The following is a 19,429-nucleotide window of genomic DNA, read 5'->3' as shown; positions in this document are numbered from 1 at the left end:
ACTTTAATACATTATTTATTTGTAGATGATCGCACAGTAACTTTTTGTTATGACCGATCTTTTAGAAAAGATCACGCGACTATGAATCGTAAGTACCAAAAAATTTTTCTGGTATTAGTTTTGAAGACTGCAAGGGCGTAAGATGTACATATATACATATATATATATATGTGTATGTGTGTGTATATATAAATATATATATATACACACACACACATACACATATATATATATATGTGTATGTGTGTGTATATATATATATATATATATATACATATTAGGACATGATTTAGAAATTTATAAAAATATTTAAAATAGAGTAGATTATGATAGAAAAATATATATCATATGCATTTAAAAAATATATATATATTGATTGTCAAAATAGTATCATGATGGATTTATAGAATAAAATAATAAATTTGGATTGATGAAATTTTTATATGATATACCCTGTTGCCAATAGTCTTCAACAGTCTCGCATGTTATTATATTAATAAAAATGTCGATGTGGGCATAAAAAAAATTATGTAAAAGAATATTTTTTAAAAGAATAATATAGAGTAAAATATAATACTAGAAGGATCTCATTTGCGAGTGAAATAATTGCGATCAAAAGTGCGAAATTAACCAGCCTCGTTAAGTTTCTGTGTGTGATTAGAGTTCTTATACCCTGCAAAGGTACGTGAAGAAGAGAAGCAGTAGCAACAGCGCGACACACGACATATTCGTCGCGGGGATGCGTTCTTCTCCTTTTGCACGATGATAGTAATATTGTAATAATGAAACTCCGTACACGCGAGCAAAATAATCGCACGTATGTACGAGGTCTTAATTGTGATATAGCCTTCTCTCTTTCATATACACTAGGCACTTTTAAGCTCAACTAGATACTTTAAATACTTTAATTAATCGGAGTGTAAAATCTTTATAAAAATAAAATAAATAATCTGAATAAATATGGATATACTAATATTATATATAATGTTTTACATATAATATAATATGATTATATTATGTATAAACATATATATAAGTAGTCAATAAATTATTATATAAGATTGTGGAGTATGAATCGCTCGCGAAGAGAGTCCTTTCAACGGTGTTGTGGGAGTTTTGTGTGCATAATGTAATACGTACACGCGCATCTAATTACGAGAGATCTAAATTACTGCGAGGTCCAAAATATTTTGTTTCATTATGAACCTACAGCAAGATTGGATTCCTTCCTATTAACTATCTTCTTTCTCAGTTAATCAGTAATCTCTTAATCACTTTTCATTTTACACTGAGCATAGAACGTGTAATGTTAAGTATTATAAGTGTTCATATTTTCAAACTACTACAAGCAAAATACGATGTGAATAATCATTGCTTAAAAAATCAATTTAAATTTTTCGTGTAAAATTTACCTGTGACTTTCATTAATTGTTCCAATCTTATGTGTATTTTTATACTTTATGTAACAATCATTTATAGCAGTAGTGATTGTCACAAATCTTATTCATATTGAGGAATATTATTTAAAAATTTGAGTCTTTACTGAAAATCAAGCCAATTAAATCGTGGCCATGTTCAATGTTAATAACGTATCGAAAGAAGAAATATCGATCATAAAGGATATCACGTTCTTCGATTGTAAGATAACCGTGATATGTAATAATTATCTCGAGAGTTATTTTACGTTCAATGTTAAACGATTGAGCCATTGAACCTACATAAAGAGAGATAATCCTATTTTCTTTCTCATATATAGAATCAAATACGCACGCGCGTTTGTAGGGCATCTTCGCGCGAAATCATAGTTTGTGTGAATATGCACGATTATGTGTATGTGGCCGTGAATTGCAACGGCGAAAGCCAGTGGACCAATAACGACGCAGTTTTTTTTCTTTATTTCCTTTTTTTCTCCATTCTTGTTCCGTACGAAGTTCCATTAAAGAGTGTCGAAGAGGTAAATTGAAGTGTCGGGAGCATTGATGGCACTTCTATTTCAAAGTTATAGAAGCTTAATGTAGATACTGTGATGCGGTATATATCAGTCAGTTCGACAATATTGATTCTCATCGTCGATACCAACAAATAGCCCGATCCTTGTTGCAGAGACACATTTCGTTAAAATTGTGCTCTTTAAATGATAACTAGAAGATAATCGGAAGATCCTTCTATCTAGGGAAGATCCTCTTCCATTGACTTCCTCAGGAAAATGGAGCCATCAGTAACTACGTTAATTTTGTAAGATGAGAGCGTCGTCTGGTAGCCCTTCTTTGGCTTTTTACGGATCTTCATAATTGTACAGATTACAAACGTAGGCGTAGATGTGAAAATACTTGTATCACGTACTCGAGACCATTCATGTATTCGCGGAAAATCATCCAGTCACGCAGATCACGGGACGTCATGTCTGTCATCGTTCGGAAATCAGATGTCATAACATCTCGAGTGACGTCCGGCCGTCGCGTTACACTACGTTCTTCTATAGCAACTTGGATCTCACACAGAACCTGAGAAAAGAGAAGCATCAGGATATTAAAAACGCTTGTAATTGAGAAATATATTATGATAAAAGTTTTTAATAAAAATTGACGGCATTAAAGTATTTTGCAGTTTTTAACATCTATGTAAAGTTACTCTAATTTTATATGTATATAAATGGAATTACTAATTTAAAATTAATTGCCACAAAAGTAACATGTCTTGTACTTAAATACGAGGATCAAGATAAACATTGTTAATGATTTTCAATAGGCGGTGACTGATTTCTGGAATGTTTCAAAATCTGTGCTTTTGAAGTTGATGTACATAAAAAAAAACTGAAAAACGCAAGAAACTCCAATAGGAACTTGAGCACGTCCAAAGCTATTTGCCGGAATGGTCAATAAAATGGCAGTTAGCGACGATCTTCAACGTCTCAACCTTTACGTAAAATGATCGTAAAACTTGGCGAAACGTCTTTTATCGTACTTGCAGCAACAGAAGGCAGAATAATTCAGGCCAATTGTGCCGATGTTATTGTGAAAGTCGCGTACAGCAGTTCTTTTTTATACCGCACACCGAGAAAGAGTTACGGATCGAATACTCATGGCTCAACATAATTATTTAGGAAGATAACGGATTTAAGATAATCCCAAAACTGAACTTACCGCTCGAAGTTTCCATTCGGCTTCTGTGAATTTCTGATGATACTTAGGCTGATAATCCTTTTGATCCAAAACTACCTGCTCTAAGCCCACCGCATATTTCTGCATATATTCATACGCATCGACGAGAGATGTGTTAATCTGAAAAATATATAAATCCGAACATACCGTTAATCATCTATTTATAGGTGTGTAATTATTCATGTACATGTAAGTGTCGTGAAAAAATATATATTATACGTTTAAAGAAAAAGAACATATACGTATGAAATATGCGTATGTGTATGAATGTGTGTGTATGTACAACAGGTTAGTCAGTAAGCAACTTTAATTTTATCTTTAACAATCAAGATTGCAAAAATTAAGGTACTTATTGACTCACCTACATATATATACTTTCAATAAGTTATTGTATTGTAATAGATTGTAAACAATAATTACGCAGACAGATAAAACGACAGATAAATTAATTGATAACGTACATCCAATTTGTTAAGATGTTCCTTATCCAGTACCTCTCCCAGTTCTTTGGGTATTTCAGATCGTGTAGGCAGCCAAGCGTAATGATATTTCTTCCACATATTGTGGACGCTGGCGAAGTCCGTCTTGAAAGTTTGTCTGATCTGCAAAATCATAGAAGAAAAACATGAGCACGATTAGATACATCGTTTCTCTCAAAAAAGGAGCCGCAACATCGAAGAAAGATATGCGGGACTATCAAGTTTCCTTATCGTCGTCTTCTTAGTGCGTGTAATCTCGCGGAAATTTGAGAAAAATTATTCCGCGTGGGTGTCGCGTTATTGCTATATCGTTCTGCATATCTCTCATATTCGTTGCGTACGGGAATAGATTAAGGTATGTATATAAAACAATACGTGACATGCATGTATAAAAGCATGATGTCGCTGTCTATTCTATTTTCTTAAAGGGTATAATCATGCTTATTTAATAGCATGATATTAAATAATAAATAATACATTTTAATTAATAATATTTTTTGTAACCATATATGTTGTGATACGATATTGTATACACTTTTTGTTGAAAAATATTCTTTGAAAAATATTAGTACAATTTAGCAAGAACGCAATGCGTACACAGCCGGCGCTTTTATATCTTGACAGCAGTGTATCTCACTGTCACTTTATATTGTCACTTCGCGAAAGGATCACGAACTAGTGCACCGCGTTGCTCTTATTGTATTTCCAGGTATCCGCCAATTGTGCCAGCACTATTGCCAGCGCAAGTACCGACTCGCTCGCGTTAATTTCTCGTAATAGTGCAGCGAAGCGACGCCACTGGATGTCAGCGAGTTTAGTCACCGATTATACGCCGTGCAACACCTCGTATACGATCAGTCTCCCGATATCCCTCGTTCCTGGTACGATGAAAACGCAGTCGGTCGTGCGAACTGCTGCGTGAGTAACGCACGACAGTTCGTGCCGGCTCTCTATGCGGGAGAGCGCGTGCCACAAGCAGCCACTGGCACGCTGACTTTTCGGGAATACCGAGATGGGTCAGCTAACAAAAGCCAGCTTAGTCCTTTACCCAGAAATTACTTGGAAACTCGGGCGCCAGCCGAGACACACTAATTGTCCCATCAGAGATCGCTTACATCGGACGAGTCATTATGAATCATCCGTTGAGCCGGGAAGTGCGAGAAATAGAGAGCGAGGGAAACATGCTACATAAGCTTGCATAACATATTGGAAGTCACTTTTCGCGTTTCATTTTCGTATCATAATTTGATGTAGAAAATTGTTCCATTGCATTTGACATCAGATTCTAAGGAAGAATAATAAACCCTACTGTTTACTGTTACCCTACTGTTACTCTATAAAATTAAGATTTATTATATACTACATAATAAATTATATAATTTTTATATTATCTTGTATTTATGTTTCACGATACACTGATATTTCAGTCCCATAAGCCTTCGAGGCTATGGTATAGGTCATCGGCCTCTTATTATGACGAACAATCGCGATATGGTTTGAAGACTCAAATAACCGTTTCACAAAAGAATTCCCGTGTTAATATTTTACATTGACACATATTATCCAGAATTCTGCACATGTTATCCTATGTGCGGAAAAATGATTTGGTCTCATCGATCTTATATCTTGGATTCCAGTGTAGATAACGCATTGTAACACTTATCTCAAGTAGGAATAAAAGTGTATCATCGTACGACACTACTCTTACTACTCTCGTATGACCTGCGAATACGATAATACCTTTGATCGCAAACAACATTCCTAAGAACCACGCTGCCAAGAACCACATATTGCATAGCTTGATAAATCATCTATCCTCGAAGACTTCTCTCTAACGCATATGCGACGCCACGGAAAAATAAGAATGAATTCACGTGCAGGTTAATGAACGAAAATATCGGCATGTTCAAGTGGAAAGTAAGCATACGTGACGACAAATGGATTTCGAAGGCACGATAGCGGCGGAAATTCGTGGCTAGCAAGGGTAGCCCATAGAAAGGCGGCATCGCGGTAGTCATTCATTAAATTCATTCCCTCGTTATGGCATGTTCGATCTTGTGTACCTGCGGGCACTCGTGCGCCGATCAGTGATCGGCCCTTCTCACGCCCCGGGTTGTTACGAAAGCGTCCAAGAGGATACAAAGATAACTTTTAAACCCACACTTTGTATCGAAAAATATTAAATACTCACGGTAACCGGCCATTAATTGCGTCATCGTGTAGGTATACGTAATGAGGAATCTGATGGGTAATTAAATAGAATTTTACGGTAATTTTGTGTAAGCAGTCTCTAATAAATACATTAGCGAGACCTACGCGTCTACCTACGAATGGAGTTGAACCCGCGTCCGCCTTTCCTCCTTTCAGGTGCCGAAAAGAACTCGTTTTTATCGTCGCGTTTTATGATGTGTTGGTTACATTCACGATGTGGTGGCTCTCAATCCGCTTAGGAATCGATACTTCGGCAATTTTTGTTTTAGTACGATACGGAAAATAGTGTTAGAAGTCACGAAGTTCCAAAATGATCGCCGTGATCTTTGTTTCACGCCTTGAATATTCTCCATGCATTTTCGCCGCGAGATATATAAATACGAGGAGAGATTGCGAGAGCAAGGAACGAACACGGGAAAGGTGGTAAAGCGAAACAAAAAGGGTAGAATGAAAGGAATTGTCGCTAACAACCACTGACGGCGGACAAATCTGTGCCGCGGGTCTTTTGTGCCTCGTAAAAGTCTCGTCGGCCACACTGGAGCACGAATAATCGTAAAACCGGGCTGGAAGCTGGCAGGAAGTAGGCTGGCAAGAATAGGTATGGTCTCCGCGCGGCGCTGCCGAGGACCCGTCAAAATCAATTAGTCTTTCAGTCTTTCTTCTAGCGCGGCATCACTACTGCACCGCTTATTAGAAGTTATAAAATTTTGGTGTGATAGCTTTGAGAGTCGATCGAATAGTTCACGTCCTATAAATAAATCTCTTGAGTCGATTATTTCTATAATGTTGTTGATAAATTCTAATTGCAAGCACTATATTGATTGAACAGTTTCTTAGATTTCTGCTGATATAGAAACATTATATTAAGTTAATTCTGATCTTTGTGATAATATTCGTGAGATCCGTTTTTTCATAAGTCTGTAGACTTCATAAGTTATATTGAACAATCACGATCGCGTTCGAAAAATATATCATCGTGCAAAGGAACGATGGGAGTGGACATTAGAATACAGCAGTATACCATGATAGGAGATATGTGTCGTATGTATCGAGGCGAATACATGCACTGGCAGGTTGTATATCCGGTCTGGGCTTTAGTATGCAGGCGGTGTGCCAGTGTGGCGTACAGGTACCCATCCTCGGTGGAGAGGGGGCAGCTTCCGATTCTGATTTATTGGAATCCTTCGCTTCCGATATTTTATCCGATTCCTTCACGTACTGGCGTCTGCACACGCGCGAAAACATAGACTATCTATCGCTATTTGCGAATTGCGAATTGCAGACGAATAAATTCGATTTATAAATTATTCAGACGGTATAAAGATGATGAATTGTCGTACGTCGTATGAGAAAACAATAAAAATTTAAAGAATGTACGAACGATAGAAAGATGTAACAGATAGATCGAGTTGACGATTGTACTTTAAAGATTTTCAATTATCCCGGAAATTTCTTGGAAGAATAGTTTTGTCAGTTGCAATAGATCGCGAGGTTCGCCGCGGATGATTTCCTTCGCGTTCGCGCCACGCACGCGAAAGATACATGGCCGTGAGACTTCCGCCGTTCTCAGTATCCTTGGCTAATCTACTCCTTTCTCTCCCTGCCGGTAGACGGCCTACGCTGAACCGATAACGAGTGTCGGACGGTGAAGACACTGGACCATCAGACAGTGTGTCGCCGCAAGTTGATATCAGTGGAGGAAGGCGCCCCTGGAGCTCATAGCCTCGCCGCGAGCACAGTGAGCCCGAACGGCGAGGAAAGAAACTTGATTCTTCCCTGTCATCATGTTCAACTATGACTTCACTCCTTTTCCATGCCATCTTTTATATGTCGCAAGTGGCGAGGTATTTACACGTGCGCGATTTATTGTCTTTCTTGTCAAGGGTAGAAGCGAGCTACGGCTGGTATGATATCGGATTATGCGCTGACTTAAAAAACATCGGTATCCGGTATCGCTGCGCGATGATGTAACGGGAACGCTTTTTAACCGCCTTCAGCCGGAGCCCTAGGGCGAAACGGACCCTATAATGCGAAGAGGCAGAAATACCCTTTCTCGATGCACGCGACGAATGCTAATTTACTCGGTCATATACTCGCTTCGCCTAGGTAAACACCGTTCACGAGAGTGGAGGACGGTCTTTGTCTGGTCTTAACTGATGTTGTTCAGCGATCAATCGTGAGTATTTATTTCTGGGTACCATTATTTGGCGAAACGCAATCGTTTAGGAAATTAATCAATGGCGTTTTCTCATGTCTGGTATTTTTCAAGTCTAAATCTTTTTACATCAAAAATCTAAATTTTTTATATATAATTGAAAGGAATAAAGTCAACAAGTGCGTTTTAAGCGGATTACACATAAAACTGTCAGATAATATTTCTTGAAAAACAAATAAAATTTAAAATGCGAAACATCATCTCTGTTTCTGCGGTTTTCGAGTCGATCTCTTTTTTGGATTGCTCTTAAAGAGAAACCTTGAGAAACCGCTCGGGTCTGGTGCGTGATTTATTGTCCTTGGTCAGAGATAATAAGGTACGATTGGTTGGGAAGATTCTTTCGAAATAAAAATTTCTCGCTGTCGTATGTACCTATCTGCCTTATAAAATCGATTATTTCCAGAATTCAAGATTCAATCGCAACTTTAAAATGCATAATAGTTGAATAGATAATTCAGAATAAAGAATAAATAATTATCCAACTATTAAGTAAAATGTAATATAAATAAAAACTTTTCAATTTAACGTAAATTTAGAAAATTTGATACAAATTTATAATTTGAAAAGGGAGCTGTACTGAAATCAAATTTACATCTTCATTTTGGAAATTTAAAGTAAACTATAATGTTCATTATTATATATATTACACTTTTACAATAGGCAAAAATAAAATTCTTAATGAGACGTTTGCAATTAATATAAAGACGCAACACGATTTATAAGATTGGAATCTTCTAAGATCTAACTCATGGAACTGCGATCGAACGTTTGGATGACCGGAAATACTACCATAACCTCCTTCCGCTCGAAGTTCCTTCACTCTATCCGATCCCCTCCAAGAGGTCATATTAAGTAATTATTAAAGAGTTGATATTCATAATTTTTCAATAAAATATCGTATCAATTTCGTATCAACGTGAATTATAATTAGTACACACGAAAAACAAATACACAGTCAAAATTCTCGAAGAAGACGACAATGTAGAATACATGACAGAGAGAGAGAAACATATGTATTCTATATTACTTACAAATTCATCTCTAAATAGTTGTGCATGTTTTAATGCTGTTCTCGCTTGGAGTACTATTTGGTTGAGGAGATCATGGTCCTCCAACTGAGCAATGTCCGGATTGGAGCCGTTTGTTCGTAATTTGGTAGAGACGCCACAAGGATTCACCCATTTCATATCGTCCGTTTTGTTCGGGGAATTCATTATCGGAGCACTTCGCACTGACAGCGTCGTTAGTATAATCACCAACGCACAGCCTAACCCTGGAAACAAAAATAGTCACTTTAGATTTCTTACTTTAATGATCCATATTATATACATTATAATTAAATTAACGATCACAGTATGAAATCCGTTTTTATTCTATGCTATTAAAGTGCCACTTGAATAACTAGCTAATTAAATATTAAAATGTTCCAGTTTCTTATAGTAAGTGCTTTCACCGAATAATCAGAATGATTCATATATCTTTTATTTTTTAATGACATTAGTCTCGCCATTTTAGTACATTGTATATACGATAGTAAGTTCTATAAAGATTGCGGAAACAGTTACGTTAATATGGCTCCATCGAAGATCCGTAGCAGCGAGCGAGTGCCACAGGATTGGACCCTTTCCGCAATGAAGATTAACTTGTGTAGGGGCATCATTAACGGAATTGTCAGAATCTTAAAAAAGGAAAAATCGAAGATACTGCTCAATGATCTGGTGGTAATCACGATTTGACGTGAGAGCCGCGAGATGCCTGCGTGAAATTATCATTGAGCTTCCGGCTCATTGGCCCTCTGTTTCCACCCTCGGGGACTCACTCGTCGATAGTAAGCGCCTAAATGGTAGATTCCGATCGGGACCGTCTTATGATCATCCGGCAGTTTCAAGATCACCGCACGTCGAATTACATCCCCGCGAATTCGTCGTCGCATTATTACGCGAGTTACGACCCTTGATGAGGGGCCTCGGATCACGTGCAGCGGTACGACGACAAACCATCCACAGTTGCGTACGCATTTGAAGGATGTATAACGACGGGAGGCCACCGCATACGTGTTGTCCGCGTTTAATCCATATTCCCCTTCCCCTTCCTTCCTTCATCATCGTTTTGAAGGTTTCAAAAATCGAGCGATGTATACATCAAACGGACACTGCTAAGTGCAATGTTGATTTGAAGTTAAATCAAGTTTCGTAAGATATACAGCATTCTACATTTATCAATATTATAGATTTTATCGGTTACCTATGCATATATTATTTCGGAACTTTTTCCTCTTCTCTGAAATCAACTGTTATCTATTAATAAGAAAATTACGAAATCAAACATTATTTTCTTTTATCGATTGATTTTATCATTATTATTTGATAACATTTATCGTATTTTGAACACTTATCAGGTCGAATTATCAGTAATACAGTGTTTTGCAATCAGTAACGATACTGTTTTAGAATATCAAAGAGTTGAAGTTTTACATAACTTCAATTCTTTGATTTATATCGTTAGTTCATCGGGACGAACAGGCGTGCGACCGAAAACCGGAGGTGTGTCGTACCATCCACAGGCGCTAACGAATTTAATTTTAATGTGCATGAACGCATGATGCAGCCGACGGACGCGCCGTACAAACGAAGGGAGACAGAAATGCAGACGGAAAAAGAGCGAGATGTAGAGAAAACGAGGAGTGGGACGGGGCATAGGGAGACGCCTCGAACACTTAACGCATATTAATGAGCGGCTCTTAAGTGCGTTCTGCGTTGCGATGAGAGAGCAATTTGCCGCAGGGAAGTTTGCGCCCCAAAGTGACGACGCAAAACCGTGTCGGTCAACGGTGAACACATTGTCGTAATTTTTAACGTTAATATGCTACGATGCGTTACTGGTTTACAGAATCAATCGCAAAGACGTGATAAGCGTTTAATATGTGCTGGAATTTACATTTTAATATAGATAAGTCACACAACCATCTATAGGGAAAGAATAGTTTTGCTGAAATGTCGAAAAATTTAGTTAGACAAATCTAAAAATTATTTTCAAATCAAAACCGATTGCTAAAATGTTACTTTTGTAGAATTGTTATCAACGGCTTAAGTGTTTTACATAATTATTTTGGTGATCCAACAAAACTATTTTTAAACGTGTATACCTGTAGTTAAATTTTTAGATATTTCGGTAAAACCGTTCTTTTCGTGTATGATACATGGAATAAGAAATAAACGGGGAACTAAATCATGTGAATTTTTTGATATATATATGATATTATTGTTGCAATGACGTATATTATAAAAGCATGTTGTACCGATTCCCCCTTTTTCGTAATATACAACGCAGTTGTGTAATATACAACAATCAATAAAAGCTTTTTACACTTTATTTTTATTAAAAAGAAAAGAAGAAGAAATTTCGAAAGGGCAACAATCCTGGCGGAAAGCGTCCAATTAATGTTCGCTAATGATGTTAGGAGAGACACGTGTACTTGCAATATATTTTTCGCCATATACGAAAAAGATCGTATCTCGAGAAACAGTCGTTCGATTGCAAGTATTTTTATCGCTCCGCAAATCTCGCAGTAATCCACGTAAATAATCTCGGCTATTCACGAACGTATCTCCTTACTTGTCGGTTTGAAGACATCACTTACTTTCTCTTATTTCTTTAATTACTCCGTCTTCTTTTTTTCTCATAGGCATTTAATTGCTATGCGATTAGAGTTCCACGATCGGTCAAATTTGTCAGCGGAGAAAGGGATACGATGATACAGGTATACTTTCAAACGAGTTCTTATTCTTGAGCAGAAAGAAATTTAAAAGCCGGCTGCGATCTTGCCGCTCAAAACTTATTCTCTCATTTACCTAATTCAGGAACTACGCGTCAGGATTTTAATTGTTTTTCGCAGAAATACGTCGATGTGCCGTATGGCGGAAAACTATTGTTCTCAAACTATTTCTGATGAACATTACTTTTTTTTATGTATTGGTCAATCCATTATGTATATCAATATTTTCTTAATCTACATAATTCTCTAAAAAGAATTAAATATATTAAGTGTATACCCTCTTTGTCACAATTACTGTTATCAGTAAGAAAAGTTCATCTCTGTGAAACATTCGGCAGATGATGGGGTTTGATGCGATTTTACCTTTCTTTATACTTTCCCCAGTGCCGTCTACATATCATCGATATTACGAGGGCCTACCTCAACGACGACTCTCAACGACGGCGTTCCATCGAAATTCCTAAGAACCCGCGGCCGCGTTGAAAAAAGTATGGCGCGCAAAGCCGGTGAACACCGGTGCAAAGCGCATCTCTGCTGTCGGCCAACAAGAAAGATGGTGAAAAATGCGGTAATGACGCACTGTCCTCGCATTGCTTGCGACAATTATACCCCATTACGCCCGACCCGCTACTCCCTTTTCTTCCGTTCGTGTCTACGGACCGAAGCACGTTGCGGTAGGTCGCAACCCGCGGTGCGCATATATGTTCGACAATTTATTATAAATTATTCTATCACATACACACACAATTTCTCATCGTCATAAAAGAATATAGTGAATACATTAAGTTCCCACTATTGTAAATATGAAGTTGTATCAATGTACCGGCTTGTTCTGAGAAGTTTCGTTTTATTTAAGAATAAAAGCAACGAAACGCTATATATTATGTCATTTAAAAATACAAAAATATATAGACATCTAACCGAGATTCCTGAAGGACCAACTTGTAGGTTCATCTTTTCACAGTTCGTAGAACTTAAGGATTTAAACCACCTGTAGGACCCTCGCTGTTCAACAGGTGGGCGGACGGAGGCAAATATACCGCACGTCCTGGCACGTGCCGTGTTTTGAATTCATTCTGGGAAATCCAGATCTCCTATTATACGCTCTTCTCAATTTTACTGAGAATTTGGAAGAAGCTGATAAGACAGTAAACGAAAACGCGTATAGACTTAAGATTCGCAAACTTGCAAACGAAGAATCGATAAGGAGGACCGTTACAAGGCGGATGACTAATACTTCATCGGCATGCTCGAAAATGACGTCAAAGTTGCAAAAGAGAATGACATGAGCGACAGTAAACTAAATAAAAAAAAGCGTAATGTCACGCTTATTACATTTTTTACCTTATCAACGCGTCAAAAGGAGATATTTTGTTATTATATATTTCTAAAAATAATTCATATTAAAACATTACTTTTAAAATTAATTTTTTAAAAATAATTTAATTTAATTTTTGCGATATATTCCTTGTACAGTGATATTTACAAGTCAGAAGTTATTTATAACAGGTATTATGCAATAGATTTTAATATTATAAAAAAATAGTGAATAAATATGTTTAAAAACTCAAAGAATTGCACAATGTTACTAAGATGTTAATAAGAAAGTTGCTAAACTTATAATTTTCATGAATATAAAAAATTTGAAATTTTCATTAACGCTTGAGGAAAATAAAACTACGTATACTTGTAGATCGATAAGTGTACTTAGACTCGTGTATTGTAATGATACTTATCACGAGACGAGCACCGTTCAATGATTAAGGTTTCGAGACACACGCGGGTTTTACCATCAGGTCATAATCCGTTTCGAGTGCAGATTTACGAGTCATACTCAAGTTTATCGATGTTAGTCAAGTAATAGGATTCTCGAGTTCTACTTTTACATACGAATCGGTATTTCTCATTTCGAATTGTGACTAACGTACGGAAGTTCTCATAGAAAATTTGGCTGAATCCTAGAGATACAACATTTATATTCGGTAGATATACTCGCGAAGTCAATCTATATATTTCCTTGTCGATGTTGCGAAAGGTTAATAAGAAGTGAGGGATATAAACAACTGGCTTGATGCAAATGTAGCAAATCCTGATATGATTTCTAAATCAATTCGGAGAAAGCCTTGCAACCGGAAAGAGGATGCAACTTTTATATTGACAACGACCACGCTGCAAAGATAGAACAGTACAATGCAACAACCGAAATATTATTAAAATTACGTAATGCATTTTGCTGCATTCACGACCTCGAATCAATCGACGTAGCATATACTGTATCAGAACACAATAAAGATATTTCTTTCGTGTGACACTCAATGTTGCACCTGCTACAACTCATTTTATATTACATTAAAAAAGAAATAATTTACTATACATATCCCGGGTTCACAAGTCGATTTGAAATCGATTGATTTTTAGGACCGTTTGATTTGATATCTACTACATGTTCTATTGATCTTCGAAAGAAGATCGATATTTTATCGATGCTGATGAAACGTCGATCTTTTTCGAAGATCAATAGAAAATATAGTCGATATCAAATCAATCGATATTAACTTGATTTCGACTTATGAACCAGGGTAATTTGCAATTAATTGATAATTTCCCGGTTAAAAATCTCAATGTATCTTCTTTTTAATTGTAATAAACGATTTTTTAATATTTACAATATTGACGTTTATTCGTATATACATTTACAATTATCGTTGCTAGCATCTAGTGCTTTCAGTGTCATCACAAACTACAATTGTATATGTATGTGTATATGTGATGGTAACTTTTGACTTACTTAGAAATCTGAGTACGCTGAAGAATGCGTTAGAATGTTGTGTTCTTCGGTCATGATAAAATGTTGGCATGAGGTGCGAATCACTCTTTTTCTCTCGTTTGAGCATTTTCGCGGTTATCGCTTTAATGCAATGACGTCTCGCGACGATGCCCTGATATTTGGTTTGTTCCAACGATGAGATCGCCGACTTTGATATCAGCGCGTTGACTCGCATAACAGGACTCGCCTGGTCATGGACCCGGTGAGACGTAGTCCTCTGATCGCGGGTGAGTATGATCTCCATTGGCATCAATTGATTTTCTATCGCGTTCTTCACAATCATCGTGATCGCATAACGCTATCTATCACGCGAACACTCGCGAACGCACAGCCTCAAGGCAGGAGTAATGCCGGTGTATCCTTCGCGGGTCTCCTCGCGTCAGCGATCAGCACGTATGTATGTAAGTAATAGATACACGTGCGTTATATACATCTACATATGTGTATAGACATGGATACCGCGGACGGTGCGCGTGTGCTCCAACGTTCAGTCGCACGATACGCCACCGATTCTGATCACCTGAAGGGTTGTCACAATCGAAAAACAGTCTGCACAGATTCACAATCCGTTTGGCACTGGTCCCAGCACACGCGATGCACTGATTCTTATATGAGGGGGTAGAGGGGTTATGGGATCCTGAGAGAGAAAGAGGGGAGAGGGGGTGCTTGATAAGGTGGCGGGGATATTCGAGAAGAAGAAAAAGATCAAAGGGATATACTGTTAAGGGTAGTCCTTGCACGTTTTCTTCTATTTTTTAAGATTCTTCTTTTTCGGTTGTCCTTCACTTTCTCGCTGTCGATTGTCTGTTTCCTTCCTGTATCGATTCCAAAGCCCTTCACAGGGCTATATTTCACTTTCTAATTGGAAAGGTAAATTTGCTTTCAAAAGATGCTGGCCACTAACTGATTTGTCATATCCAAGGTACGAAGTAAGAGAGTTCGCGGTCAATCCAACGAATAGACAGGACAAGAAGGCGGGCGGAGTAAATTGTTCGTTATAATAGAAGTGAACTTGTCTAAGGGGAGACGGTAGTGATGGTTTATCCGTTTGTCTTAGACGTACGTAGATCACTTCTCGCAGTCTTTATCTATTGTATTTTCTTTTATTCCTTTTCCTCCTTTTTCTCTTTCTTTCTTCCTCCCTCTTCCTTCCTGTTCGAACTCAGTTCTTTCACTCTTTCTATCACCTCGTGCGCCCCCGGTGTATGACTGTCAGTGTATGGTACTGGCCACTCCGTCGACCGGTGCCTATATACGATTGTAAAGTCACCGTAGCACGTGGCCCACACCCCGCTTTCGGCCAATCCTCCCACCATTTTCGCCCTCCCTTGATCACCCGCGCCACCTCCTTCGTCATCCCTTCTCCTGCACGCTGCGCGGCTTTTACGCCCCACCATTAAGATCCGTGGTTCAGGACTCGCGACCAACTCATTCATAACTCCCCGCGGCCACCTTGGTATCCACTCTTTCTGTCCCCACTATATGTGCGTAGTAGGTGATGTTAACGTCGACTCACTGTCGATCTGCCGCACATTGTAGTTTTATCTCTCGAACCTTTCTGGTGATGATGATGACGATGATCTTAAGCATCATGAACGGATATTGAGATTTAGTGTACTTGGTAATTAATATTTGCAAAAAAATTGACTTTGATTTAATATCGGGTGAGAAAAGATGACAATTTTATTAATTTTTAATTAAATTTACTAACCATATTTTTTTAATTTTATAAATTATCATTCATTTTTATCTTTATATTTTTGCTCACGCTTTGCTCTATTTTATTGAATGTACATAAGAGTAAAAATTTTTAACATGAAATTTCTATTTTTAATAATTTTATGAAAAAAATACATTTTATTTTGTTGTACCCTATGAATCAAATACGAACGTATTTTTTTGTTCAAAGATAATTATACAAAGATATCTAACAATATTGAGATAAACAAAACTATCTTTTGTATTTTTGCAAAAAGTCTTATTATCATTGAGAAAAAGTAATTAATGCAAAAGATAAAACTAAATGAAATAAACAATACGAATAATATTTGCAAAATTCTGCAAAAATACGAATACTTGTTATTCAATAGTAAGACTTTGCGTTCCATCCGCTCGTTCATAGTCACCACGTGGTCCGCACGCTAGCAATGACCGAAAGAGAATGAGTTCTTAGCACACGAGAGTATCAGCCATGCTTGTCGACCATTTTCCCGCGCTATTTCATTAACATTAAATTTTTTTGTTAAACTATTAAATTAAATTCGATCGGCTAAAATTAATAGAGACATAGTTGTATGAAATTATTTTTTTCAGCAATTTCAATTTCGAAAAACATATGAAGAATTTAGATAAGTAGTTGAATAAGTATCTTAAAATTTTTTCCTATCAATATTACGTATCTTCATAATTTATATATAATAAATAATTTGTCTGTCAAAATATTTTCCATAATCAAAAACTAATATATTTTAGTATAATATTTGTTAAAATTACTTTTTAATAGTATATATGCAGTTTTCAATATAATGATAAAATAAAAATAGAATTAAAATAAAAATGTTCAATTTTTATATAGAAATTGTAATTATGCGAAAAATATCCTCAATAATCACGTGCAAAAAATTGGCACGTGAATGCTTTTCCAGTCTTCACATATCGTAGAAATGTACGTAGTTGATTCATGTTCTTCATAAAAATCTGAACTATATTGTTACAGATAAAATGAATCTGTCGATAAAGGTAATTATAGCATAGGAACATTCCGCCTGTAGAGATGAATGTGTGCGTCAACAGCGTGGCCGTACGCGCGATTCCGCTAATTGCCGAAGGCGTGACACCATTCGTTATTCCCGGTCGAGAATCTCGTACGTCCGTAACATCTTCGTTATCATTGTGAAAAGTTCATGGTATTAATGAACAATGTTAATAATGGTAGCCGGGAATCTCCGTCATGGCAACGTCAGTATGTCCATATACATTTTCGTAGACACAACAATGATACTGATAGTATTGACGATGACGTTAATGGTAATTATTATGACATTTTCCATGCAACAGTGTTGTTGCCAGATCTTGACATGTCAGATTAAAAAGCTCGTAATAACCGAAACTTGTTACGGATACACGCAAGATATTTTTTTATATAAATATATCTACTTATATATATTTTTTATCTTATTTAACAAAACAGGATTTTATATAACTGTAATATAATATAACTGTATAATATCGTTTGAAATTATGATTTATGAATTTCAAATAGTTTTAATTTTTTTCTTCCACGTTGTGTGGCCAATTAATTATCGTATTAATTATCAAAATTCATTAATTAAACTACATTTGATGGATAAAATGTTTTTGCAGAACGGAAAGATTTCCACCTGATCCAGGTTTCCCTCTTGCACTTCGAATTTTCTCACCATGGCGCATATACTCCCCACTCAAAACTGCGTTCATATCCTCTTTTACCTCCCACTTAAAGTCAATGATGACGTCTCCTTTCACTAGCTCTTGAACGCTTACGTATATTCATATCTTCGTATTACTGAAGTTGGAAGTATACACGCTTATGACAAATCGGTCGTACTTCCGAAAGGATTTTCTCAGAACGAAGGTCAGATCCTCGGGACAAGATAGGATTCCAACTGACAAATATTTTCGAGGAATCTAGTCCAATTTTCGTCCGGATGCGGTTAGTTATAGTTAAACGAAAAAATTTCGGGGAGATTTTTAATTAATTATTATGATAGAGTTAATTGTATACAACACGCACGCTTGACGTTACGTAATCTAATAAATTAATTATAATAATTGTACGATACTTCAAGAAAATGATATTTGTTTCTATATCCAATTGAGTATTAAATAATCAATAAGACAAAGTGGCATATCAGTCAAATATGTTAATGAAAATTTGTTAATATAAAACAGAGTTGAAAAGAAGTTTTAGTACATATACATCATGTATAATATACTATCCTTGCATCAGTCATTCGAAAAAGCGAAGGAGAAATCATATGAGTCCCGTATATTTAAAGTCTCCGATTGCATCACATAACGTAATCAATGAATCAGTATAACGGAGTCTTTACCTTTTTCAAAATTGTACTGGATTTCAACTGATTAACCTTACTTAATCGAATCTTTTATATCATCCGTTTTCGATATTATTCTGGGCGCTATTTTTATATTACCTTATTAAAAACTCCATATTTATTCAGATTTAACTTGCAGGAATACTAAAATAGTGGATTAAAAGGAACACTTTGATAAATCGAAAACAAAAGAATTGCATAAAAAGTCTTGAAATTGTATCTCACAAGTCACTCGAACAATTCTTTTACTTAGGATTCGTGTGTATTTTGAGACATGTGTACATGGTCTTTTATTGCCTTAATATTCGGGTTTTCAACAAATATTATAATATTAGTATATCTAAGAATTCTTATTTTCCTCGACGATTTTTAATGTTTTTTTTAATGTGAAAATAAAAAGTAGAGTTTTTTCTAATCTTACAATTGTCATTTATTTATGAACATATTAATGTGAAAATGTTCATGCGATCTCTAACAAACAAACTGATGTTATTTGTCGCTTATTACATTAAAATAACAACAAATAACGGTAGCTTGTTTGCAGAGTCATGATCCGAGAAAATGCAACTTCCACTGCTTAACTATCAATGGAAAGCGACAGTATCGATACTAACTATTGCTTACATACATAGAATCGGTAAAAATCATGAACCATTATTGATAAAAC

General features: G+C 36.4%; 1 protein-coding gene across 1 annotated transcript; it reads right to left on the bottom strand.

Moving 5' to 3' along the window:
• Positions 1 to 1,042: 1,042 nt before the first annotated feature.
• Positions 1,043 to 15,074, bottom strand: LOC108768674 (uncharacterized). Its single transcript, XM_018519194.1, has 5 exons — positions 14,630 to 15,074; positions 9,098 to 9,339; positions 3,623 to 3,763; positions 3,144 to 3,281; positions 1,043 to 2,504 (listed from the first exon to the last, which is right to left on the bottom strand). Exons 1-5 carry the CDS (start codon positions 14,949 to 14,951, stop codon positions 2,301 to 2,303), a joined length of 1,047 nt encoding a protein of 348 aa, XP_018374696.1. The 5' UTR covers positions 14,952 to 15,074; the 3' UTR covers positions 1,043 to 2,300.
• Positions 15,075 to 19,429: the final 4,355 nt, after the last annotated feature.

This window comes from Trachymyrmex cornetzi, unplaced genomic scaffold (assembly GCF_001594075.2).
Source record: "Trachymyrmex cornetzi isolate Tcor2-1 unplaced genomic scaffold, Tcor1.1 scaffold82, whole genome shotgun sequence".
In the NCBI taxonomy this organism is placed as follows: Eukaryota; Metazoa; Arthropoda; class Insecta; order Hymenoptera; family Formicidae; genus Trachymyrmex; species Trachymyrmex cornetzi.
Note: the sequence above shows the minus strand (reverse complement) of the source record. Positions and strands in the feature narration are given on the sequence as shown.

What these genes read in the sequence shown, in the direction of transcription:
- LOC108768674 (XM_018519194.1), bottom strand. Translation starts at nt 14,951, where the DNA reads ATGATTGTGAAGAACGCGATAGAAAATCAATTGATGCCAATGGAGATC. An exon ending in CAGCGTACTCAGATTTCTAA is followed by an intron (nt 9,340 to 14,629) that starts GTAAGTCAAAAG and finishes TTTTGTTTCCAG; the next exon opens with GGTTAGGCTGTGCGTTGGTG. An exon ending in AACTATTTAGAGATGAATTT is followed by an intron (nt 3,764 to 9,097) that starts GTAAGTAATATA and finishes ATGATTTTGCAG; the next exon opens with ATCAGACAAACTTTCAAGAC.